General features: G+C 45.5%; 2 protein-coding genes across 5 annotated transcripts in view; both read left to right on the forward strand.

Moving 5' to 3' along the window:
- LOC135517426 (dnaJ homolog subfamily C member 13-like) overlaps positions 1 to 2,040 on the forward strand; it is a 47,458-nt gene extending 45,418 nt beyond the window's left edge. For all 4 annotated transcript variants that reach the window (XM_064941694.1, XM_064941692.1, XM_064941693.1 and 1 more), the window contains one exon: positions 783 to 2,040. In XM_064941694.1, the coding sequence (XP_064797766.1) occupies positions 783 to 880 (98 nt within the window). In that variant the 3' untranslated portion in view covers positions 881 to 2,040. The remainder of the gene's footprint in view (positions 1 to 782) is intronic.
- Positions 2,041 to 2,485: 445 nt separating this feature from the next.
- Positions 2,486 to 25,260, forward strand: part of topbp1 (DNA topoisomerase II binding protein 1) — a 31,348-nt gene continuing 8,573 nt past the window's right edge. Inside the window, exons 1-25 of the mRNA XM_064941696.1 lie at positions 2,486 to 2,809; positions 3,233 to 3,326; positions 3,461 to 3,595; positions 3,756 to 3,899; positions 4,592 to 4,773; positions 7,673 to 7,866; positions 8,105 to 8,284; positions 12,354 to 12,520; positions 12,809 to 12,972; positions 13,533 to 13,789; positions 13,936 to 14,282; positions 14,421 to 14,593; positions 15,228 to 15,439; positions 15,660 to 15,982; positions 18,793 to 18,978; positions 19,388 to 19,500; positions 19,628 to 19,751; positions 19,929 to 20,093; positions 20,490 to 20,583; positions 22,439 to 22,619; positions 22,921 to 23,162; positions 23,449 to 23,585; positions 23,708 to 23,810; positions 24,300 to 24,463; positions 24,677 to 24,895. Coding sequence (XP_064797768.1) covers positions 3,240 to 3,326; positions 3,461 to 3,595; positions 3,756 to 3,899; positions 4,592 to 4,773; positions 7,673 to 7,866; positions 8,105 to 8,284; positions 12,354 to 12,520; positions 12,809 to 12,972; positions 13,533 to 13,789; positions 13,936 to 14,282; positions 14,421 to 14,593; positions 15,228 to 15,439; positions 15,660 to 15,982; positions 18,793 to 18,978; positions 19,388 to 19,500; positions 19,628 to 19,751; positions 19,929 to 20,093; positions 20,490 to 20,583; positions 22,439 to 22,619; positions 22,921 to 23,162; positions 23,449 to 23,585; positions 23,708 to 23,810; positions 24,300 to 24,463; positions 24,677 to 24,895 — 4,293 coding nt within the window. The 5' untranslated portion in view covers positions 2,486 to 2,809; positions 3,233 to 3,239. The remainder of the gene's footprint in view (positions 2,810 to 3,232; positions 3,327 to 3,460; positions 3,596 to 3,755; positions 3,900 to 4,591; positions 4,774 to 7,672; positions 7,867 to 8,104; positions 8,285 to 12,353; positions 12,521 to 12,808; positions 12,973 to 13,532; positions 13,790 to 13,935; positions 14,283 to 14,420; positions 14,594 to 15,227; positions 15,440 to 15,659; positions 15,983 to 18,792; positions 18,979 to 19,387; positions 19,501 to 19,627; positions 19,752 to 19,928; positions 20,094 to 20,489; positions 20,584 to 22,438; positions 22,620 to 22,920; positions 23,163 to 23,448; positions 23,586 to 23,707; positions 23,811 to 24,299; positions 24,464 to 24,676; positions 24,896 to 25,260) is intronic.

The raw sequence follows: 25,260 nt of genomic DNA on the forward strand, positions 1-25,260 counted from the left end.
ATCCCTGCCGGCCAAATCCTCCCCTAACCTGGACGATGCTGGGCCAATTGGGTGCCGCCCCATGGGTCTCCCGGCTGCAACAGAGCCTGGACTCGAACCCAGAATCTCTAGTGGCACAGCTAGCACTGCAATGCAGTACCTTAGACCACTGCGCCACTCGGGAGGCTCCGTCACACTCCATCTTGTGCCGTTGTTCAATTTCCACTTTTCCCCCACTCATCTCCATCTCCAGACATGGATTGGAAAAACACTGTACGCATGAAGTCCCTGTAGCACATATCAATGGGTGAATCCTCTGAACTACTAATGGGCCAGCCCTGCCCTTGAGAAACCAACAGTGTCCCTAACAAAGTAAAGTGACAATATGCTCGTGGATGCTCTGTAGCAATAGTTCATATACTCGTATACCTCAATGCCATCTCTAGCACCACCCCATACAACCAACCCTGTAGCATAATCACACGATGTTGTACGTGCATCAGTTGTGACTTTCACTTGCATCACATCATGCCTCCTCAGTCACCCAGATTGAACATTCGCAGTGGCCTTTAGTATGTCTTGCGTTGTAAAATTCTGGCAACTTTCCAAAAATTCTCCGGTTCAGGTTTTAGGATTGCAGATTTCCTGTTTATTCCCTCCTGATTCTAGGAGTCTTCCAACCTGAATATCTGAAACAACTGGGAATTTTTGGAGAGTTACTGGAATTTTGCCATCCTAAGTATGTCTCTCTCTTAACTCATCCGCTCTCTCTCTCTCTCTGTCTGTCTCTGTGGTTCCTGCAGGTCCAGGTGTAGCAGGCTACCTTACAGCAGGAACCGGCTCCACAGTGCTGCCCAGCGTTCCGCCTCCTGTGGACAATGACATTGGAGACTCAGGCTGATTTGACTGACTGACAGAGAGGGAGGAAGAAGTGCTCAGGCATCCAGACTACCCTGTGGCTCACAGGCTGCAGCTCAGAGACTGCTCAGCTCTCTGAAGGAGGGAGAAAGAGAGAGAGGGAGGGAGGAAAGGGGGCCATCACAGACAGTCTCCAAAATGTCTGCCCTCAAACCCTTAAAATGTCGCTTTCCTTCCCCGCCTCCAAGCAGCACTCGTTGTAAACCTTTGTTTGATTGTTTTAAAGCAAATGATAACCCTTGTCATCGAGTCAACCTTTTTTTCTTCTTCTGTTTTTCCGCTTTGTTTTTTCCAATGACACAAATAGTTTACTTTTGTATGAATATATTTTTTAATCTCAAATTTTTTTTGTGGTGGGGATAGACGAACAGAAGAAAATTTGGACCTACCGCCCTCATTCTCTTCTCCTTCCTCTCTCCATCATGCCCGGTCTCACTGCTCTGCCTGGCAGCACATACCCTCACAGCCACGAGTCCTGAAGGAGGGTACCTTGTGTGTATCCGGCCTGAACATGTGACCACTGGACAAAGATGAACTTAATCTCCTCCGCTCACCTGTTTACAGGACCAGTCAAACCTTTCCTAATTTTATAATGTATGTTTTAGTGTGGTATGGTTGAAAGATGTTGAAAAATGTTGTAAGGAGGAACTCACAGAACTGTGGTGTATTAGTGCTCTGGACCCCCCCCCCCCCATAGGGAACAGCGCTTTGAGACAGGGCAAGACTAGACGTCAGCGTCCGTCTGCCCCTTTTTGAAGTGGTCACACGTGCGTCTGTTGTCTCCTTTCTGTATTACTCCAATCACAATGATCCTGCGCCATACTTTGCTCTGCTCACTCTTTGAAGTTTGACCTTTCTTCCACCACCACAAATCTTTTTGTTCTTTTCCTTCCCCAGAATGCAAAAAGCACTCTAATATTTATAGGTAAATAACGGTCTTTACCAATTCAAGTGAGCTTCTGCTAAGACATGAGGAATGATACTGACTCTGATTATAAATATATGTGAAAGACTAGTGCAATTGTGAAATGTTCAATGTAATATGACAAACTTTCTATATTGAATGTACATTTTAAAAGAATCAGTCGCACTTGTAAATACAATTTTAGGAAATAAAAAGGGAATCCACAGTGTTCTTCATAATGTGTGTTTCTATTGTCAGTACTAATGAGAAGAATGAATGACTATATAAAGTACAGTCAGATAAGAGAAATGTTTAACTTTATGCCAAAATGGGGCATAGCAACACTACATACAATGACAGAACAAGCACACTCTTGTGCCATAGTGGTACAGAATCTTGAGCTGCAGTCCACATACTAACAATACATCTAATCACAATTTACAACCCATACCTGTTAGTATTTCTGATATTTTAAGTAGACTGGCCTTAGGATTTGACTATTTTTTTGAAATGTAAACATAATGGTGTGGCATGCTGAATCAGTTACACAGCTGGCAGCAGCAAGGGTAAGTGGAAATCGTGTTGAATTAGTTTATTTATATGCCTGCCAGCAGAGGGCGCACGTTCAAGTTAACTTTATTTTCTTAGGAGCCCCACAAACCTCACTTCCGTCTGCATCTGATTACGATTTCCGCGCGCGAATAGCAACGCCTACAAGATTTTTGAACTTTTTTTTGTATTTGTTGTATACAAGTGATCGAGACAATTGACGATGGCGATTGTTTGTTCAGATTTAAACATCGTATTTTGATGATCTTCAAGCTCTGTGAATGACGTTCCAATTCGAGAAGGCATCCAGTCGTCTTCATTTGGGGCTCGTGCACCAGTGATTTTGGCCCCTTGCGAGCTCGACTTTTAAACCTGTTAATGTTGCTTGCTAGTTCTAGATAATTTAACAAACCTAGTTATTTCCTAAAGTAAAAAATATTATATTGGCGGTCCAATAAGGTAAGAACATTGGTGAACCAGGGCCCGGTTTCCCAAAAACAGCTTAAGGCATAAGTTCATTGTTCGAACCATAGGATCCTAGCTATGGTACTAACGTTATACTTGAAGGTATTTGCCTTTTTTAACCGGGTCCTGAACTCGTCCCAGACGTTGAGGATACACACTCCGCACAGAAAGTGACTGCCTTGCAATAATTATTTGTCGGCTAATGTTAGCTAGCTAACGTTTAAATATGTAGATGATGCTATAGTCATTATTGACACTGACAGTTAAATAAGCTAACGTTAGCTGGTTAATAATGTCACCACTCATGTCATCGAGCAACTAGCTAGCTATGTTCCCTGTCGCTAGCTAACGTATGTCATGAATTAAAGAGCCGGTGTTAGCCATATGACGGGTTAATGCACTTCTGTCACATGGCAGGTTGACCATGTCGAAAGGAGATCGAGATGGCTTCGTTGTGAAATTTGTAGAAGTCAATGGACGAAAGACAGACCTTGCTGTCAAGGCCTATGAGGTGAGTACAACTTTGATTACGATACCACTGCCACTACTATAGTGTCCATGAGCAACCACTAACATTTGATATTAAAATAGTAATGCATTTGGTTTCTGTTATTGAAGTGTTGGTTTCTATTCCTTCTGAAACAGGCCATAACGGAGCTCCAGTCAGAGAGTTATTTGAAGAACATTGATGAGGAGACTGCATTACAGATGGACCGTAATGACAAGTCTCTATTTGTCTTCAGTACCTTTTCCACTCCAGCCTTCCACCACTGCACAAAGGTCTGTCTCAAGACGCACACATTCCCAAACCTGGCTTCTAACTACTTATCCTCACAAGTCACAACATGTTAAGAACACTGTCAGCATTCAGCAATGTAGTGTACTGAAAAATTTGTCATTAGTGTAAAACTTTGTTTCCCTCCCTTTGTCTCTGTGAAAGCTGGGCTGTCGAGTGGTGAGTCCACTAGTGGTGCTCTTCTGCCTGCAGCAGCAGCGCTGTGTTCCCAAAGCAGAGCAGCCTGTCTACAACATGGCCATGGCTGATGTTACCATCTCCTGCACCAGTCTGGACAAGGAGGCTAGGGTAAATCCATTGCTTTCCCCTCTACTCTGCTTGACTTGTCAACAATGATGGCAAGTGTTTTTCATGCCAATTATGTAATACATCCACATAAACATCCTTACTGGGGAGCTCTCGAAAATAGAACCGCCTCCCGAGTGGTGCAAGGTACTGCATTGCAGTGCTGGCTGTGCCACTAGACAGTCAGGGCTCGAGTCCAGGCTCTGTCACAGACAGCCGCTACCAGGAGACCCATGGGGCGGCGCACAATTGGCCCAGCATTGTCCGGGTTAGGGGAGGGTTTGGCAAGGCGCAGTATACGCTGACACGGTTGGCAGGTGTACGGTGTTTCCTCCGACACATTGGTGCGGCTGCCTTCTGGGTTAAGTGGGCATTGTGTCAAACAATGCGGCTTGGTTGGGTTGTGTTTCGGAGGACGCACGGCTCTCGACCTTCGCCTCTCCCGAGTCCGTACGGGAGTTGCAGCGATGAGACAAGACTGTAACTACCAATTGGATACCCCTAAATTGGGGAGAAAAATGGGGTGAAAATGGAAACAAAGTGTAATTTTACTCTGAGCAGTGCGTGCCTCTTGCGGAGCTGTGCTGCTTAGGTCCAGGTTACTCTGAAATGAATGGGAGCATCTCATGCCCGGAAATGTTATGCATCCAATGTATTAGGTCTGTTAGTGACTGTGTCTGTCTCTGTACCTCCAGGCTGACGTGATGGATCTGGTACAGCTGATGGGAGGGCGGGTCTATCGGGACCTTAACGTGTCTGTCACTCACCTAGTTGCCGGGGAGGTGGGGAGCAAGAAGTACCTGGTGGCCGCCAGCATGGGGAAGCCCATCTTGCTGCCCGCCTGGGTCAAAACCTGCTGGGAGAAATCACAGGACAGGTAATAGGAATTTTTATGTCTTTCTCATTTTGCCAGAGACATTAATGAAAACGATGTCTAATCAACCAAAGATGTAGCAAGTATGTAAAAAGTGTACCTAGTTTCAAATTGTATTAGTCATATGTACGGGACACACATGCTATACACGTCCAACAAAATGCTTACTTGCAGGTTCCTTCTCGATAATGCAACAACGATAAGAAACAATAAAATATAAGAATACTAACAAAGTAAATGGCTCAGTAAAATACACTGAACAAAAATATAAACTCAACAAGTAAGTATACAGTATATCTTCCATCCCTCTCCTCGCCCCTCGAACCAGGAACACATCGACAACAGCCACACTCAAAGCAGCGTTACCCATCGTTCCACAAAAGCCGCTGCCCTTGCAGAGCAAGGAGAATAACTACTCGAAGTCTCAGAGCGAGTGATGTTTGAAACGCTATTAGCGCACACCCAACTAACTAGCTAGCCATTAGCTAGCCATTTCACATCGGTTACACCAGCCATTAGGCTGATAGGCTTGAAGTCATAAACAACGCTGTGCTTGCAAAGAGCTGCTGGCAAAGCGCACGAAAGTGCTGTTTGAATGAATGCTTACGGGCCTGCTGCTGCTCAGTCAGATTGCTCTATCAAATCAGACTTAATTATAACATAACAACACACAGAAATACTAGCCTTTGGTCATTAATATGATCGAATCCGGAAACTATCATTTCGAAAACAAAATGTTTATTATTTCAGTGAAATACAAAACCGTTCGGTATTTTATCTAAGTCTAAATATTCTTGTTACATTACACAACCTTCAATGTTATGTCATAATTATGTAGAATTCTGGCAAATTAGTTCAATGAGCCAGGCTGCCCAAACTGTTGCATATACCCTCACTCTGCGTGCAATGAACGCAAGAGAAATTACACAATTTCACCTGGTTAATATTGCCTGCAAACCTGGATTTATTTTGGCTAAATATGCAGGTTTAAAAATATATACTTCTGTGTATTGATTTTAAGAAAGGCATTGGTGTTTATGGTTAGGTACAGTCATCCAACGTTTGTGCTTTTTTTTCGCAAATGCACTTTTGTTAAATCACACTAGATAAACGAGTAATATCATCAGCCATGTGTAGTTATAACTAATGATTATAACTTCCTGCATATAATACAGGAAGGTGCCATATTTACGTGTTTTGGGGGATTGGGACACCTCAGGCACTGTGGTGTCGTCAGCAAACTTGATGATGGAGTTGGTGTCGTGCAAAGCCAGCCAGTCGTGGGTGAACAGGAAGTTCAGCTGAGGACGCAACGCAGAGGGCAACTGTGTTGAGTCAGTTTGGAGGAGGTGTTGTTGCCAATCCTCACAGCCTGTGGTCTGCCTGTCAAGAAGTCCAGGATCCAGTTGCAGAGGGTGGTGTCCAGACCCAGGGCTCTGAACTTGGTGTCAAGCTTCAGGGGAACAATAGCGTTGAATGCTGAACTGTAGGTATTCCTCTTGTCCAGATGTGTTATGGCTGGGTGAATAGCTATGGAAATGGCATCTTCCGTGGAGCGGAATGCAACATTGAAGTGGGTCCTGTGTTCCTGGCCTTACCAACCTCCTCAAAGCACTTCATGATGACTGGTGTGAGTGAGACAGGGTGATTAGTCATTTGGGCATGTCACATTGTTTTTCTTGGACTCTGGGACAATGGTGGTCTCCTTGAAGCAGGTGGGAACAACAGCCTGGCATAGGGACTGGTTGAAAATGTCAGAGAAGACACCCGCCAACTAGTCAGCACACACTCTGAAGACCCGCTCAGGGATGTCATCTGGGCCACCGACTTTGAGTATTCACTCTTTTGAGAGTTTTCCTCATCAGCTTCAAGGAGAGAAAGCACTTGGTTGTCCGGAACAGCAAGAGCCTTCTTGGATGGCTCGGTATTGTCTGCCTCGACGCAGCAATAGAATGTGTTAAGCTCACCTGGGTCGGAGGATTCGGCAGGCACTACATACACCTGGATTTGCCTTTGTATTCTGTGATATTCTGTAGTCCTTTCCACATGCGTCGCGAGTCTGAGTTGTCGAACATCAATTCAAGTTTGAGTCTCTCTCGTATTTTTTTCGTCCATAATGGATTTTCGGAGCTCTTGCCTTATAGGCGTCACCGGGTTTCGTTATGCTGACATTGAATGCTGCAGTATGGGCTCTCAGCATGGTACGGATATCTCAGTTCATCCAGGATTTTTGATTGGTGTATGTCCTGATTGTTATTATGGGTACATCATCATCAACACATTTCCTAATGAAGCCTGTGGCCTGACGATTTATATTCCTCAATGTTGATGGATGAGTCCTGAGTGGATGAATCTTAACTTATTTCAATCAGTTCTCAAAACAGTCCTGCAGCATTGTCTGCCTCCTCTATTCAGCGCCTTACTATTCTCTGCACAGCCCTCAGCATCTCCATCTCATCGTATTTCCTGGATGCATCATGTAGCTGCAGTTGTATTTTACTTCCATAAATTTAAGGTGCAATGTTCATAAATCATTGCCATTTCCTGGTTGCTAAAATTTGCCAAATTTCAGTTTGTGACAAAACAAGCAATATGTAGTGTAGAACAAGCAATGCATTACCAGCTAAACCGCTGTGAAATATATTTTCGGTAACCAAAAATATTGTATTTTCAGATTGAAGCTCGTGTACAAAACTGAAAGTAAGACGCAAAAAATAAACTTAAGAATAGGAAGCATAGAAATGGCACACAAGAACAGACCTACCGCTTCTTAGACTTGCTTTCACTGAAAATGACAGATCTATAATTCTCGTTTCCATGTGAATTTGGTGGGGTCACTCAAAGTTACATATTGCAGCTTTAAACCAATCTATTCATCTCCCTGTCTCTCTCTTCCCCTCAGCCTGTTCAGATACACTGACCTGCCCATAGAGGACTACTTGTGCCCTGTGCTCTGTGGCTGCACCGTCTGTGTCACAGGCCTCTCCACGGTGGAGCGTAAGAAGGTGCAGAGGCTCTGCCAGCTGCACGGGGCCAGCTACACCGGACAGCTCAAGATGAACGAGTGCACCCACCTCATCGTCAGCGAGCCCTCAGGTAGGTCGAACTTGCCTTTATTGTCCAAATTAGTTAGGTTCGGAATCAGTTCCACACACATCACAAAGAAATTAAGCAGGAATAAATCCTGCTTCAGCCACACACATCTTTTCCTTCATAATCACAAGGACAGACATGCTTCATGTCCTTTTATATAATAACAGCTTTAGGTCGTAGAGTTCCTGAGTCTCTCCTACTGCCACCCAGTTTCTGTCACTTTCACTGTCTGTGCCTACAGGTCAGAAGTATGAGTGTGCACAGAAGTGGAATGTCTTCTGTGTGTCTCTGCACTGGCTGTTTGACAGCATCGAGAAAGGCTTCTGCCAGGACGAGAGTCGCTACACGGTGGAGCGAGGGGATCAGAAAGACGGGAAACCCCACACCTCCACCCCGACCGGGACCAGCAAGAAGAAAGCAGGTGAGGCGCCAAGCTTGCCGTTTATTTTTACAATTTTTTTATTTCCGAATTTTATGACTGATTATTCAATAGTAGTGATGTGCGCAGTTATTTGAATATCTAAATGGATGTTGGTATTCGATGACTTGAGTACATTTTTGCTAAAATAAAACAATATAAGCCTATTTTAACAATGAAAAGGCTTTTTCTAAATTACATTTAAAATATCAGTGTGGCATTCTACATCCAAGGATATACCATGACATTTCAAATGATTGTTTTATAAATATCAATGTAGTTTTATGACGTGCACGGTGCGCCCCATGAAAAGGCCAGTTAGCCGAACAGTTTTGAGTTTTATTTTTACAGGGACGGTGCACATTAATCAACTTTGCAGTAAAAGTTCCGGTTTTATTCAAATCAATAATACACTCAAACAATGAGCAGTGAACACTTGCAGAGCAACATAGGACAAGCAACACACAGCACGCAGACCGAGCAATAGCACAAAAAGCAACACAACAAAATGCATAAAAGCAACACTGTTTCAACAGCTAACAAGCTACAGACATGGAAAGTGGTAGCCTTCGTGTGTAGCGTGTTTGGCCAATCAAAGCAGCAAAGAAGCTCAATGTGTAGCAAATGGAGTGAACTCACTAATGCAATGACGTAATTAAAAGTTAGTGAAATGAGAAGGAGCTGGATACAACGAGCAACCAATAGGTGGGCTGTTTTATCTGAATGGAGTTGGGGGGAAAGCGCAGCATGTGTCCACAATTAGCATAGCTTGCTATAGCTGTCTAGCTTCTCTGGGCAACTTCCGAGGGGCTCAGCATCGCAGTGCTAGAGGTGTTACTACAGGCGCGGGTTCGATCCCGGGCTGTATCACAACCGACCGTGATCTGGAGTCCCACAGTGCGTTGCACAATTGGCCCAGTGTCGTCCGGGTTAAGGGAGGGTTTGGCCCAGGGGGGATTTACAAGTAGGCCGTCATTGTAAATAATTTATTAACTGACTTGCCAAGTTAAATAAAGGTTAAATAAAAATACTCCAGTCAAGACAGACACTGTTAAATGGGATGATGAATACCATTGTGGCTGCTACAAGTTAGCTCGTCTTGGCTGTAGCCGAGTTGCCTTTGCGTATCTCTCACCCTCTGTCTGCGCGCTACACACACTTCCCTCCGCAGCTGCAGCAATAGAGAACGGTCTGAATATGGCAAGTGTTCAGGGTTCAATAGAGCGCCAGCATCTCTCCCTCGCGCCGCAGTGCTCAGGTTTAAAACGTAGCTACGTTACAAATATCTATATTTTGCATATCTTACAAAAATTCATGATACTGTTCGAATATTTCAAACCCCCATCCCTATTCAATAGGTATGTATTGACTCTGAAGGGCAATTGTCGTGAGGCGTAAGAATACACATGCGTAAACTCAGCAAAAAAAAAGAAACCTCCCCTTTTCAGGACCCTGTCTTTCAAAGATAATTTGATTTTTACGAATTAACTTCACAGGTCTTCATTGTAAAGGGTTTAAACACTGTTTCCCATGCTTGTTCATTGAACCATAAACAATTAATGAACATGCACCTGTGGGACGGTCGTTAAGACACTAACAGCTTACAGACGGTAGGCAATTAAGGTCACAGTTATGAGAACTTTGGACACTAAAGAGGCCTTTCTACTGACTCTGGAAAAACACCAAAAGAAAGATGCCCAGGGTCCCTGCTCATCTGCGTGAACGCGCCTTAGGCATGCTGCAAGGAGGCATGTGGACTGCAGATGTGGCCAGGGCAATAAATTGCTATGTCCGTACTGTGAGACGCCTAAGACAGCGCTACAGGGAGACAGAACGGGCAGCTGATCGTCCTCGCGGTGGCAGACCACGTGCAACGACACCTGCACAGGATCAGTACATCTGAACATCACACCTGCGAGACCGGTACAGGATGGCAACAACAACTGCCAGAGTTAAACCAGGAATGCACAATCCCTCCATCTGTGCTCAGACTGTCCACAATAGCCTGAGGCTGAACTGAGGGCTTGTAAGGCAGGTCCTCACCAGACATCACCGGCAACAACGTCGCCTATGGGCACAAACACACAGTCGCTGGACCAGACAGGACTGGCAAAAAATGCTTTTCACTGACGAGTCACGGTTTTGTCTCACCAGGGGTGATGGTCGGATTTGTGTTTATTGTCGAAGGAATGAGCGTTACTGAGGCCTGAACTCTGGAGCGGGATGTATTTGGAGGTGGAGGGTCTAGGACGGTGTGTCACCGCATCATTGGACTGGGCTTGTTGTCATTTCAGGCAATATCAACGCTGTGCGTTACAGGGAAGACATCCTCCTCCCTCTTGTGGTACCCTTCAGTTTGTCTGTTGTTGAATCTTGTTATGTTCATACAAATATTTACACATGTTAACGTTAACACATCGTTAAGTTTGTTGAAAATAAACGCAGTTGACAGTGAGAGGACATTTCTTTTTTTGCTGAGTTTACATACATACAATGGCAAAGTATGTGAACCCTGCATAAATTGGCTATTAAATTTGAACTGATCTTCATCTAGGTCACAACAATAGACAAAGTCTGCTTAAACTAATAAAACCAAACAGTTATACGTTTTCTTGTCTTTATTGAAAACACCGTGTAAACACTCACAGTGCAGGGTGGAAGAAGTATGTTAACCCTTGGATTTAATAACTGGTTGACCCTCCTTTGGCAGCAATAACCTCAACCATATGTTTTCTGTAGTTGCGGATCAGACCTGCACAACGTTCAGGAGGAATTTTGGACCAGTCCTCTTTACAAAACTGTTTCAGTTCAGCAATATTATTGGGGTGTCTGGTGTGAACTGCTCTCGAGGTCATACCACAGCATCTCAATCAGGTTGAGGTCAGGAATCTGACTGGCCCACTCCAGAAGGTGTATTTTTTTTCTGTGTAAATCACCCAACTTCTGTTGAGCTTCATTTGGCAGACAGCCTAACATTCCCCTGCAAAATATCGTTTTTCCATCAATCGCAAGCTGTCTAGGCCCTAAGGCACCAAAGCAGCCCCAAACCATGATGCTCCCTCCACCATACTTTACAGTTGGAATGAGGTTTTGATGTTAGTGTGCTATGCTTTTATTTTCTCCACACATAGTGGTGTGTTCCTTCCTTCCTTCCTAACAACTCAACTTTAGTTTAATCTGTCCACAGAATATTTTGCCAGTAGCGCTGTGGAACATCCAGGTGCACTTTTGCAAACTTCAGATGTGCAGCAATGTTTTTTTTGGACGGCAGTGGCTTCTTCTGTGGTTGTCCTCCTATTAACACTTTGTTTAGTGTTTTACGTATCGTAGACTCGTCAACAAAGATGTTACCATGTTCCAGAGATTTCTGTAAGTATTTTGCTGACACGTTAGAATTCTTCTTAACCTCATTGAGCATTTTGCGTTGTGCTCTTGCAGCCATCTTTGCAGGACGGCCACTCCTAAGGAGAGTAGCAACAGTCCTGAACTGATGATGAAATGATGAACATCAAGGTTTTTAAATACTTTTGTAACCCCTTGTGCAAGTCAACAATTCTAAATCTTAGGTCTTCTGAGTTCTTTTGTTCGATGCATTGTTCACATCGGGCAATGCTTCTTGTGAATAGCAACTCAAATTTTGTGTTTTTTTGTGATTTTTTGGGGAGGGGGGCAGTGCAGCTCTAACCAAATATTCCAATCGTCTCATTTATTGGACTCATTAACAGGTTAGCTGACTACTGGCTCCAATTAGCTTTCGGAGAAGTCATTAGCCTAGGGGTTCACATACTTTTTCCAACCTACACTGTGAATGTTTAAATTATATATGCAATATAGACAAGAGAAATACAATTCGTTTGTTATTCGTTTAAGCACACTGTCTATTGTAGTGACTTCAGCTCAAATTTGATGACCAATTTATGCAGAAATCCAGGTAATTCCAAGGGCTTCACATACTTTTTCTTGCCACTGTACATAAAAACACACACATGCTGCAAATATCCATATTATAATGCTTCAAAGCGCTTAGAAATAGCCCCTGGTCACAATGAGGTAATTTGTTGTTTTCCTACAGAGAGTGCATCTCTACTGGGCTTGAGCCACATTTCTGTGAACAGCAGCATGACGGTGAATGACACGGCCTTGACCAATGCCACGCTCAGCCGGCTGGACACACCAGACCCTATCGACGCTCTGGACATCACAGTCGGTCCCGCAGATGACTTGCTGGACGGCTGCAAGGTCAGTAGGAGGTCCTTTCAGCACTATATCCTGATATGAGCCACTTGCTGGAGATCCTATAACTCCCTTTTAGAATATAAAAAATCGATTGAATTCTGTGACCCCCCCCCCCCTCTATGGAGTAATCACAGGTTACTTTCCTCACAGAGGCCTTATAGAAATGTTCAATTCTGTTCACTTAGACATGTCATATACCTTTTGGATCTTTATTCCTTACCGTTTTCTTATTGTAAAGCCACTTTGGCTTTTAGAAAACGCAAGTTGAATTTCCGCTGTCTTCCCCTGTAGCTGTACCTGTGTGGGCTTCCAGGGATGAGGCTGGAGAAGCTGCGTCGCCTGGTCAACATGGCCGGGGGCCTGCACTTCAACCAGCCCAGCGAGGAGCTCACCCACGTGGTCATGGGAGAGACTGACCAGGAAACCAAGACCTTCCTGGCCAAAGCCACACACCGGTCAGTCAGGACCACAGAGCTGCTGTTAGACACATTCATCCGTTGCATATTACACTTTGGTTGATAAGCTTTGTCATTTAAACCATCATTTGTTCAAGTACGGATATCACGAAGTTGGTGGCACCTTTTAATTGAGGACGGGCTCGTGGTAATGGCTGGAGCGTAATCGGTGGAATGGTATCAAACGCATGGTTTCCATGTGTTTGATGCCATTCCATTTGCTCCATTCCAGGCATTATTATGAGCCGTCCTCCCCTTAGCAGCCTCCACTGACGGATATAGATGCAGGAAAGCAGTCTTGGATCCAAGCCCTGTAGATAGGTTTGCAAAATTCCATTAATGTGCACAAAATTCCCAGGTGTTGCAGAAATCCCATTTGGAATATCCCTGGAATCTGGAGGGAATTAACAGGAAATCCAGAATCCACTACACTGTATTTCAGGAAAACCTGGGAATTTTGGATAATGAATTTGCAAACCAACCTGTTGTCAAGTAGGAAATAACCTATGATGGCTATCTTGTGCCTTGACGTGATCCCATCTTTCTGATCTGTCCCCCAGGCCTCATGTCGTGACGGTGCAGTGGCTGCTGGACAGCTTCTCCAGAGGCAGCCTGCTCTCTGAGGGGGACTACCACCACCCGGCTTGTCTGCCCCCCGCCCCTTCAACCGTGGCCATGCCTGCCCCCCGCACCTCCGCTTCTCGTCCCTCCTCCACCACCTCGGCTGCCCCCCTTGCCCACGAACCAGCTACCCCTCGACACAGGAAGGCCGAGGAGGACATGCTCTCTCAGTACATGGATGACGACCAAACAGTGGGTAAGGGAGGAGCTCCTCTGTGTAGCAGCAAGACCACAACTCAAAGGGGTCACAGCACGGTCACCTGCAATCCCAGGTACCATGTACCACCATCATATCCTCCTAACTTCCTTTCTTCATCTGCTATTTCTCTCCTCCAACCCCAGTGGAGATGCCTCTACCAGCCGACAGCAGCATCCACAGGAGGCAGAGCTCTATAGCACCAGAGCCCTGGGTCTCAGCCCCAGGCCAGGCTTCTACTATAGCCGAAGTTGGGGCCGGAGCTGACACCACCCTGCAGGAGGCCAGTGAGGCGGGCCTATTTGCGGGGAAACGCTTCCTCCTGGTGGGCTTTGGGGCAGAGGCGGAGGCCCAGCTCTCCATGCTGGTGACGGAGAACTGTGGGAAGGTCCTGGTGGGGCGCACCCGGGCCGTGGCTGACTACGCTGTGGTGCCCCTGCTGGGCTGCGAGGTGGAGGCCACTGTGGATGAGGTGGCCACTGATACCTGGCTGGTAAGAGAGGGAATGTTGACAAACATTCTGGCTCCATGTTTTTGATGTCTTTGGTGTGGGTGGGCTCTTCAGGCCAAGTGTGTGTGATTCTTCATTAACCCATATTGTGTGCGTTTTAATCAATGTGTCTTTGTGTAGGCCATGTGTGTGGAGCAGCAGTGTGTGTTAGAGCTGGGCTCCCACCCCTTGTTCAGCCCTGTGTCAGTGATGGAGGGCCGCTCCCCTCTCAGAGACTGTGTCCTCTCAGTCAGCCAGTTCACCGGGGCAGAGAGGGAGTCCCTGGTAGAGCTAGCCAAACACCTGGGAGCCAGGTAACCACCTAACCACCACACACACACACACACGAGGAAGGACACAGTTTGTTCTTGTAGTATACAGGTTGCACAGTAGATAAATGGCACCAGCTGAAGTTAAAAATAATAAATAAAAGAATATCAAGGCTATAGTTCAAGTACAGCGGTTGCTAAGATGAAGGGCCACATTGTACACATGTTCATATGGACAGAGCATTCTGTTATATTTAGTGTTTGAATGGTTTGTTTTTAAGAGATAATTGTGATATAATGGACACACTTACATCAAAGGACTGCACATTTTCATATGGGCCGTAGGCGGATCCAACCTTTCCAATGAGACCTTAGGGAACTCCTAAGTCGATTCTTGATGAAGACACCATTAGCAGCAAATACAGCTGCAAAACTTTTCAGATAAATGTTTTGTTTTTTTACATTCTAATGTTAGTTATGCATCCTACTCAGTCTCTCACACACACACTGGATATACTAGTCCCTTGTCACAAACAGACATGGATTGCACTGAGAACAAAACCTGTGGCTTATGCGTCAAACTGAAAGCCTGCAACAAGAACCTTTTGTGGCGTATTTGAACGTTGTTTCTCTTGTCTTACTACCTTCTCTCCTTTCCATATATCCATCCTCCGGACAGTGTCCAGGACTACTTTGTGCGCATGGCCAATCAGAGGAGGGGCATGCTGGCTAGTACCCACCTGGTTCTGCAGAGCCCAGAGGGCACCAAGTACCAGGCGGCCGAAAAGTGGGGGCTACCCGCCGTCACCCTGCGCTGGGTGCTGGAGTCTGCCAGGACGGGCCGGAAGGCAGAAGAGGGGCGATACCTGGTGGATTTGTCCCGTTCTCCAGGTCAGTCTGCCTCGCAACCATGGACACTTCTTGAATGGATTTTAATTTAATGCCCGCATCAATGGAGGGGATGAATGATGTTTTAGTAACTTCTGGGCCAGTGAAAGCTTAGCATTTCATTTATTGCGAGGGGGTGAGTTTTGCACAAACTGTTTATGCTCTGCTGTATGTGATAGAGCTCAGCATCTGAATCAGTGTATGTATTCCCTCTGTTCCCCAGAGAGAGAAGAGGAGAGTTTTGTGGGGGGTTCGCAGAAGCAATCCATGCCCCCTCCCCCAGCCCGTAACAAGTCCCCAGAGATTCCCCTGCTGGGCCCCCAGAGCGGGGCGGCCGTCACCCCCCTGGACACGCGCCGTTTCCAGAGTAAGGTGTTCCGCTCCGTGCTGGACAAGGGCCAGCAAGACAAGGACTGTACCACACCGGGAGGTCAAGAGGGGGACAGGAAAGCAGGGGGGCAGAAAGAATCCCCAGCGCTGCCGTTGGACACCCCCTCCCGCTTCCTCTGCCGAGACCAGCTCTTCAGACCCACCTTCAATGTCAAGGTAAGATTCACTTGTCTCAATAGTATCCAAACTTTAAGAACACCTGCTTTTACCGTGACAGAATGATCAGGTGAAAGCTATCATCACGTATTGATGTCACTTGTTAAATCCCCTTCAGCAGTGCAGATGAAGGTGAGAAGATTGGTTAAAGAAGGATTTTTAAGCCTTGATACAATTGAGACATGGATTGTGTATGTGTGCCATTCAGAGGGTGAATGGGCAAGACAACAAATTTAAGTGCCTTTTGAACAGCAGGTATTGTAGTACCACCCAAAGGACATCCAGCCAACTCGATACAACCGTGGGAAGCAATGGAGTCAACATGGGTCAGCATCCCTGTGGAACACTTTCAACACCTTGTGTAGTCCATGCCCCGATGAATTGAGGCTGTTCTGAGGGCAAGGGGGGGGCTGCAACTAATTGACGGAATAATGTTGAGCATTGGGCTGTTACGGTGACCGTATTACCGTCACACCGGCAGTCACGAGTCATGACCGCATCAAATTCCACCTGAATGTTGAGTCATAGTAGCTAAATCAAATGTTATTTGTCACATACACAGCAGATGTTAATGCGAGAGTAGCGAAATGCTTGTGCTTCTAGTTCCGACAATGCAGTAATAACCAACGAGTAATCTAACCTAACAATTCCACAACTACCTTATATACACACAAGTGTAAAGGGATAAAGAATATGTACATAAGGATATATGAATGAGTGATGGTACAGAGCAGCATAGGCAAGATACAGTAGATGGTATCGAGTACAGTATATACATATGAGATGAGTAATGTAGGGTATGTAAACAAAGTGGCATAGTTTAAAGTGGCTGGTGATGCATGTATTACATAAAGATGCAGTAGATATAGAGTACAGTATATACATACCCTACATTACTCATCTCATAAGTGTATGTAAACATTATATTAAGTGGCATTAGGCTTCTCTCAAACTGTGCTCTAATGCCGCTGATGGTCGTTAGTACCTTACCAAACTTGCCAGCAGCCAATCGCTAATGGCCTAGTACTCAGCGCCCTTGAACGCGGCTGGAAATCACATAGCCTATTGAAATGTGTTCTTATAAACCCAATCTCGTGTTGAATGAGTTTTGACTGGCTGCTTTTTAAGGGGATTCCAGATTTCTCATGCTGCTATATTTATTTCTCAATTCTTAAAATTAAGCACATTAACTTCCTGACTGACGTCTTGATGTTGCTTCAATATGTCCACATAATTTTCCTTCCTCATGAAACCATCTATTTTGTGAAGTGCACTTCCTGCAGCAAAGCACCCCCACAACATGATGCTGCCACCCCCGTGCTCCACGGTTGGGATGGTGTTCTTCGGCTTGCAAGCCTCCCCCTTTCTACTCCAAAGATAATGATGGTCATTATGGCAAAACAGTTCTATTTTTGTTTCATCAGACCAGAGGACATTTCTCCAAAAATTACTTTCTTTGTCCGTATGTGCAGTTGCAAACCGTAGTCTGGCTTTTTTATGGCGGTTTTGGCGCAGTGGCTTCTTCCTTGCTGAGAGGCCTTTCAGGTTATGTTGATATAGGACTTGTTTTACTGTGGATAGATACTTTTGTACCTGTTTCTTCCAGCATCTTCACAAGTTCCTTTGCTGTTCTGGGATTGATTTGCACTTTTCGCACCAAAGTACGTTCATCTCTAGGAGACAGAACACGTCTCCTTCCTGAGCAGTATGACGGCTGTGTGGTCCCATGGTTTTTATACTTGCATACTATTGTTTGTACAGATGAACGCGGTACCATCAGACATTTGGAAATTGCTCCACGTTAAGCCTGGAGAGATTGACATGCATATTATAGTGGGCTCTCTAACGGTCAGGTGTGCTTCCCAGTTCTGAGCCAATTGCAATTTTCCTTAGTCCCCCTTTGTGGCACCTGACCACACGACAGAACCAAAGTGCAGGTGTGACAAAACTATGGCCTGTAGAACCTGACTTGTTATATGTGGTAGTGGAGTAGGGCCCTGAGGGTGTACACTTAATGTTGTGAATGTATTGTAATGTTTAAAAAAAAAAATGTATACCTGCCTTAATTTTGCTGGACCCCAGGAAGAGTCACTGCTGCCAAGGGGATCCATAATAAATCCAACATTTATTGGTTGATGATGTCATTGGAAACACTTACATTCCTTGTGTTTTTATTTTATTTTTATTTTTACAAAACCTAGAAACATGCAATTTTCTCATGTTGATATTGGGGTGTTGCTGGAGATGAATATAAAGTTCAACATTTAGAAATGCCACTTTTTTTAAATTAACCATCAATTACTCGGAGGCCGGCAGTTATTTGCATGACAATCACCAGCTGACGAAAGGTCATGACCGCCACAGCCCTAGTTGAGTATTATTTAAGCAATAAGGCACGGGGGGGGTGGTGTGTGTGTGTGTGGTGTATGGACAACTCCGCGATTGTGTCGTGCCAAAGAACAGCCCTTAGCCGTGTTATATTGGACATACACCATGCCAAAGAACAGCCCTTAGCCGTGTTATATTGGACATACACCATGCCAAAGAACAGCCCTTAGCCGTGTTATATTGGACATACACCATGCCAAAGAACAGCCCTTAGCCATGTTATATTGGCCATATACCACAAATTCCTGAGGTGAATTATTGCTATGTTAAACTGGTTACCAAAGTAATTAGGGCAGTGAAAAATACATGTCATACCTGTGGTATACGGTCTGATGTACCACGGCTGTCAGCCAATCAGAATTCAGTGCTCAGTTTATAAATTGTAGTTTCAAGATGTGTTATGTACTTGTATGATATTCCAGGCTGCGTTAGCAGCGTTGGACACACCAGGGGGCAGGTCACAGCAGAATCAGAAGGTCGTGACCCCGCTGTCCGAGGTCATCGGGAGGAACCTGAAGGTGGCCCTGGCCAACAGCACCCGCAGCCACGACCCTGACCTCCAGGCCCTCTCAGCCAGCCCCCAGCTCAGCAAGGAGACACACAGAGCGGTACAGAACACACCCTACAACCTTCACAGCCAAGTTCATACACTCACAAGCCCATGTAACTGACATTTACTCCTGAGGTGCTGACTTGTTGTACCCTCGACAACTACGGTGATTATTATTATTTGACCATCTTGGTCATGTTCTGTTATAATCTCCACCCGGCACAGCCAGAAGAGGACTGGCCACCCCTCAGAGCCTGGTTCCTCTCTAGGTTTCTTCCTAGGTTCTGGCCTTTCTAGGGAGTTTTTCCTAGCCACCGTGCTTCTACACCTGCATTGCTTGCTGTTTGGGGTTTTAGGCTGGGTTTCTGTACAGCACATTGAGATATTAGCTGATGTAAGAAGGGCTTTATAAATTAATTTTGTTTTGATGTACACAGTTTCTTAAATGCGTTTGTTTGTGCCTTTAGGTGGAGGAGGAGGCTGCTGTCCTGACTGGTGTGGTGATCTGTGTGAGTAAGAAACTGAGCAAGAAGCAGCGGGAGCTCAACGGCATCGCTGCCTCACTGGGAGCTGACTTCAGGTACTTCTCTCAACTCAACATGCTTGCAACTATGTCTACAATGTTAGTAATGCCAGTCACAACACTTGCCATTAATGATGCATGTCCCTCTATGATCCAATACTCTGTGTGTGTGTGTGGGGTCCAGGTGGTCGTGTGACGACACCGTGACGCACTACATCTACCAGGGTCGTGTGGGGGACAACACGCGGGAGTACAGGGCTGTGAAGGAGAGAGGGGTGCATGTTGTGTCCCAGCACTGGCTTCAGGCGGTACGGAAGGTTTTCATTACACACAATAAACGCAAATGTACTGCATGAAGTATACGACAGGCACGCTCCATTCTTATATCAGATGTAACCGTCACAAAAGTGTTGCTGTAGTTTGTCTGTGTGGTTTTTGTGTGTGTGTGTGCTCAGTACTGACTCGTTGATGTTGTCTGTCTCCAGTGTGCTGAGGATCAGAGGCACGTGTCGGAGTCTCTCTACCCGTTCACCTACAACCCCAAGATGAGCCTGAACCTCAGCCAGGTGCCTCCTGACAGCAGCCAGAGGTCACCCCCTGCCACCCGCACCACAAAACTCAGAGACCTCACTGAGGCCCAAGAGAACAGGGTACATTCCTTACAGAAACCGCTCACTCTAGATATGGGGCTGTATGTATTGAGCATCTTCGCGTAGGAGTGCTGATTTAGGATCAAGCACCCCCTCCATGTGTTTCGGAGGAAGCATGGCTCGCGACCTTCGCCTCTCCCGAGTCCGTACAGGAGTGATGGGACAAGGCTGTAACTACCAATTGGATATCATGAAAAAGGGGTAAAATGTACCCCCCCTAAAAAAGCTTTTTCATTTTGTTCTAAAAGGCGAAACTGATCTTAAATCAGCACTACTACTCTAAAATGCTTGATACTTAATAAGGCCCCTGTATTTGTTCAATGGTTTGAATGTCTGGAAAATAGTGCAGGAAGGCTGTCAGTTCAAAGCTTCACATCATAACCTTGTCCCCCTCAGCCTGAAGATAATGCCGTAGAAGACGCCACAACCTCCCATCACGTCAGTGGAGAGACTGATCAAGAGCAGGGCCGGGACAATGCAGAGAAGAAAGGTGGGGCTCTTATACACTGATGATCCACTGGTCTGCCCTTCTGTGCCGTAGCTTAAGTGCTTTGAATTGAAACGTTCCGGGTCCAGACTAATGAACTCTTGCTGAGACCACCGGTATAAACCTTTTAGAAAACAGCTAATCTGTTTCACACGCGTCCATGTGCTTTTAAAGAAAAGGATGGCGGACAATTATACAAAATGTAAGTTTTATATTAGTTTATTGTTAAGTAAAATAAGTGTCTCATGGTCTTTGTCAAATAGCTCTAATTTACCCTCCATTACTGTCATAAAAGATGGTGGATAAATTAATGTCGTACTCCGGCCGTTTTAAAATTATCCCAGTACCAATCTGCTTAAGGGGTAGCTATCTGTGTCTGGTCTGCTTAGTTTGTTGACTATATGAACCAGGAAAAATGAGTGGGACGTCTCACTTCCTCTTCTTTCTCTGCTGTCACTGTCATTTGCCATCTTCCATTAAGTTGGTATAAATGGAATCTTAGTGAAGTGCGGGTTCAAGACCCCTTGTGACAAACTTTTAGTTTTTTGTTGGAAAAAAACTACTGCTGGTCCTCAAGTAAATTACGCATGCGTTGAAGTACAACATATAATGATGCATATAAAATGTACATTTAAATATACAGGACTATGTAGTATGAATATTAGCAGTGTGTTTGTCTACGAGGCTGGCGATAGAAGCAGCTCCTCATTAATCTTCCAGGTGCTGGCTGCGCTTCCCTTCTCAACACACCAACACAGTAAGTGTAACTTCTACAATTCAAAGTACATAAAAGAGATCCTCTGAGAATTTGAACCCTTTCTGCAAACTGCGAAATATACTAGGCTCGCTAAACTGTTCTATTTGGCTAGTAGTTTCAACATGAGGTTTAGTTACTTTGACTAGCAGATTGTGCCGTTTCACTTTTGTTAAGGGTTCTTTTATTGAAACGTTTTGATTACTTATGACCATGAACAACCAAGTCTACTTTCAGTGGGTGATTTTTTTTTTTTTTTTACATTTATTTTTTTTAGTACCAAGATGGCTAATTGTCAAATCAAATGTATTTATTTAGCACTTCTTACATCAGCTGATATCTCAAAGAGCTGTACAGAAACGCAGCCTAAAACCCCAAACAGCAAGCAATGCAGGTGTAGAAGCACGGTGGCTAGGAAAAACTCCCTAGAAAGGCCAAACCCTAGGAAGGACCCTAGAGAGGAACCAGGCTATGAGGGATGGCCAGTCCTCTTCTGTCTGTGTCGGTTGGAGATTATAACAGAACATGGCCAAGATGTTCAAATGTTCATAAATGACCAGCATGGTCAAATAATAATAATAATAATAATCACAGTAGTTGTCGAGGGTACAACAAGTCAGCACCTCAGGAGTAAATGTCAGTTGGCTTTTCATAGCCGATCATTAAGAGTATCTCTACCGCTCCCGCTGTCTCTAGAGAGTTGAAAACAGCAGGTCTGGGACAGGTCAGGGTTCCATAGCCGCAGGCAGAACAGTTGAAACTGGAGCAGTAGCACGGCCAGGTGGACTGGGGACAGCAAGGAGCCATCATGCCAGATAGTCCTGGCATGGTCCTGGGGCTCAGGTCCTCCTTGTGACATATTTTCCAATGGGAGAAGCTAACAGCTTGCAAAGGTCTATAAGCTTTAACCGGTGGTCTAAGCAAGAGTTTGCAATTATGGACCCTCCTGGTTCATACAGAATGAGGCTGTTGACTGATAAAAAGTGAGGTTTGCACTTATCAGGAGTCAACTGAATATCCCGTGAGTGCAGGTCCGCAAAACACACACATACATACACACTTCACTTTCTTTCCACTCATCCTCTGACTGTCTCTGTCTTCCAGACCTGTCAGAGACCCTGGAGATGAGGGAAAAGCTCCAGAGGCAGCTGCAGGAGATTATGTCAGCCACCAAGAAGACCACCAGCAGGCGCTCTTCAGCCCGCCTGGGCTCCGGGGGGACTGACTCTCATCCCCATACCCCTGGCCGCAACGCAAACGTCCGGCGCACTCTGGAAGCGCTGCGGTATGAGACACCGACAGACCAGGGGGCTGCGAGACGTCAAAATAATCTTCAATTAACCTTCACTATTCAGTTTCCCTATGCCAATGACCAGATCTGTGTCCAGACATTGTGGTTTTCAAAATCCTCTGCACTGCTTAGGTTTAGATTTTACTTGACTGAGTTGAATTTGTGCTTTAAGTTCATTGGATGTTTATTCATGTAAATGTCGTTGTTTGCCATTTAAATAAGACATGTACATCTGTGTCTTTACAGTGTGAAAAAGGGCTAACTCTCTCGGTCTCCCTCCTTTGGTGTTATTCAGGATGTCTCGTCAGGCAGCAATGGACCTGAACACAGAGCCGTCTCAGAGTGAGCAGATCGTGTGGGATGACCCAACGGCCAGGGAGGAGAGGGCCAAGCTGGCTGACAACCTGCAATGGCCTGGCAGCCCCTCCCAGCACTCTGAGTCCCTGTCTGTACCTCTAGCAGCACCCCTATCCCACTCTGACAATGCCGGAAACACACTCCGGGACTCCATGACCGACTCTGAAATGGTGGAAATGGGTGAGGGGGGGATTAAAAAAGTAGTCCCCTGTCTTCAATCACACTCAAGTGTTGCATAAGTTTCAAAGGATTTAAAAAGAGTGCAATAGACTTCGGAAAAGTAGTCCCCTGTCTTCAATCACACTCAAGTGTTGCATAAGTTTCAAAGGATTTAAAAAGAGTGCAATAGACTTCGGAAATTCGGTTTTACAATCTTGTTATATATATGCCAATGCACCTGCAGCAACAGATTCTTACTATTGTTTTGTCAAATATTTACCTTTGAAATGTTCTCCCTCCTATTCAGTGGAGTGTGATGTGATTGACCAGCAGATGGGTGAGAGGGTGATGACTGTGCCAGGGGAGGAGCCTGACCTCCTCACCCCTAAAGCCCCCAGCATCGCCTTCCCCCTCGCAAACCCCCCCGTGCCCCCTGAGCCACAGGTAACCACATTCACCCTCCCTCCCTCTTGTAAGGTGATATTATAAGTAAGTGTTTAGATGTGAATCGTTACTTAGCGGCACGGTAGTGTACTGTGATGCTAAAAGGGCTGTGCTGTCAACAGATGGATGAGGAGAGTGAGGCGGAGAAGGAGCCTCCTCGTTTCCAGCTCTCCTCCCTCAACCCCCAGGAGAGGATAGACTACAGCGCCCTCATAGAGGAGCTGGGTGAGTCTCGGTCCTCCTCCCTGACCACCTAACTAACTAGATAGATTCCATCTTTACCGTGTCTTTGGTACATATGTGCTCCCGTGTGGCTCAGTTGGTAGAGCATGGCACTTTCAACACCAGGGTTGTGGGTTCGATTTCGTCCCGGGGGGCCAGTATAAAAATGTATGTACCCACTACTGTAAGTTGCGCTGGATAAGAGTGTCTGCTTAATGACCAAAATCTAAAGTAGCCTCAACTCGTTGGTTGCGTGTCAAATTGACACCCTAATGTATAGTGTACCATTTTAACCAGGGCCCATAGGGTTCTGGTTCAAACTAGTGCACCATATAGGGAAACGGGTGCATTGGGTACTCACCCCGTTGCCTACTTTTTTATTTGCAGTGGTCTTAAAATACATTGTTTCTTTCTCTTCTGAGGCGGTCTGTCGTCCTGTTTGTCAGTCCCCCTATTGCATTTGTCTGACTCAACATGTCTGTGTTCCTGTAGGTGGCGTGGTGCTGGACAAACAGTGCTTTGACCCCAGCTGTTCCCACATCATCGTGGGGAGCCCCCTGAGGAATGAGAAGTACCTGGCAGCCATGGCCTCCGGGAAGTGGATCCTGCACCGTTCCTACCTGGAGGCCTGTCGATCAGTGGGACACTTTATCCAGGTCAGGATCTGCATCAGACCACCACAACATGCCTCCACAGACTCGTAGGGCCATCTTTTTGGATTTAATCTTTATTTAACCAGGAAGTCCCAATGAGGTCAGAAGTTGTCTTTAGCAAGAGAGACCTTTCCAAGAAGGGGCAGCTCACTTAAAAAATACATCTTGTGTATTCTTCTTGAATTTAATGGAGAGGGTGTACATACTGTGTTCCAGGAGGATGCGTACGAGTGGGGCAGTAGCTCCATCCTGGATGCCCTGCCCTCCATCAGCTCCCATCAGAAGAGGCTGGCATTGGCTGCCATGCGCTGGAGGAGGAACCTGCAGGACCAGAACAACCTGGAGGGAGCGTTCAGCGGTTGGACCGTCATGCTAAACATCGACCAGACCAGAGAGTCAGGGTTCAGACGACTACTGCAGTCTGGTGGAGCAAAGGTACCAACAATGCTCTTAAAGGGCAACTCCACTTTTCATTCTCATTGTCATTTTCTCCAGCACAATGCCAGTGTCAACATATGTGAAAACTGCACATTTCTGTTTGTTTTTTTATATGAAGTTCTACCCGATGACAGCACAAAAAAAAAAACATTTGATCAACTTTGATTTTCAAACGTTATGAGATTCGTGGTGACGTGGGATACCCGATGATACCTTCTCTTGGGCTAGAAACTCTAGAAAATCCTAAATTTAATCCTGTCATGTCACAGAGAAGCATTTCTTAAGACCTAATTTTTATAACCTCTGATCATAGAAAAATTATATACTCCTGGAAAAATAATATGCTTCTGACAATATTAGGA

The sequence above is a fragment of the Oncorhynchus masou genome, chromosome 28 (genome assembly GCF_036934945.1).
Source record: "Oncorhynchus masou masou isolate Uvic2021 chromosome 28, UVic_Omas_1.1, whole genome shotgun sequence".
Taxonomy (NCBI): domain Eukaryota; kingdom Metazoa; phylum Chordata; class Actinopteri; order Salmoniformes; family Salmonidae; genus Oncorhynchus; species Oncorhynchus masou.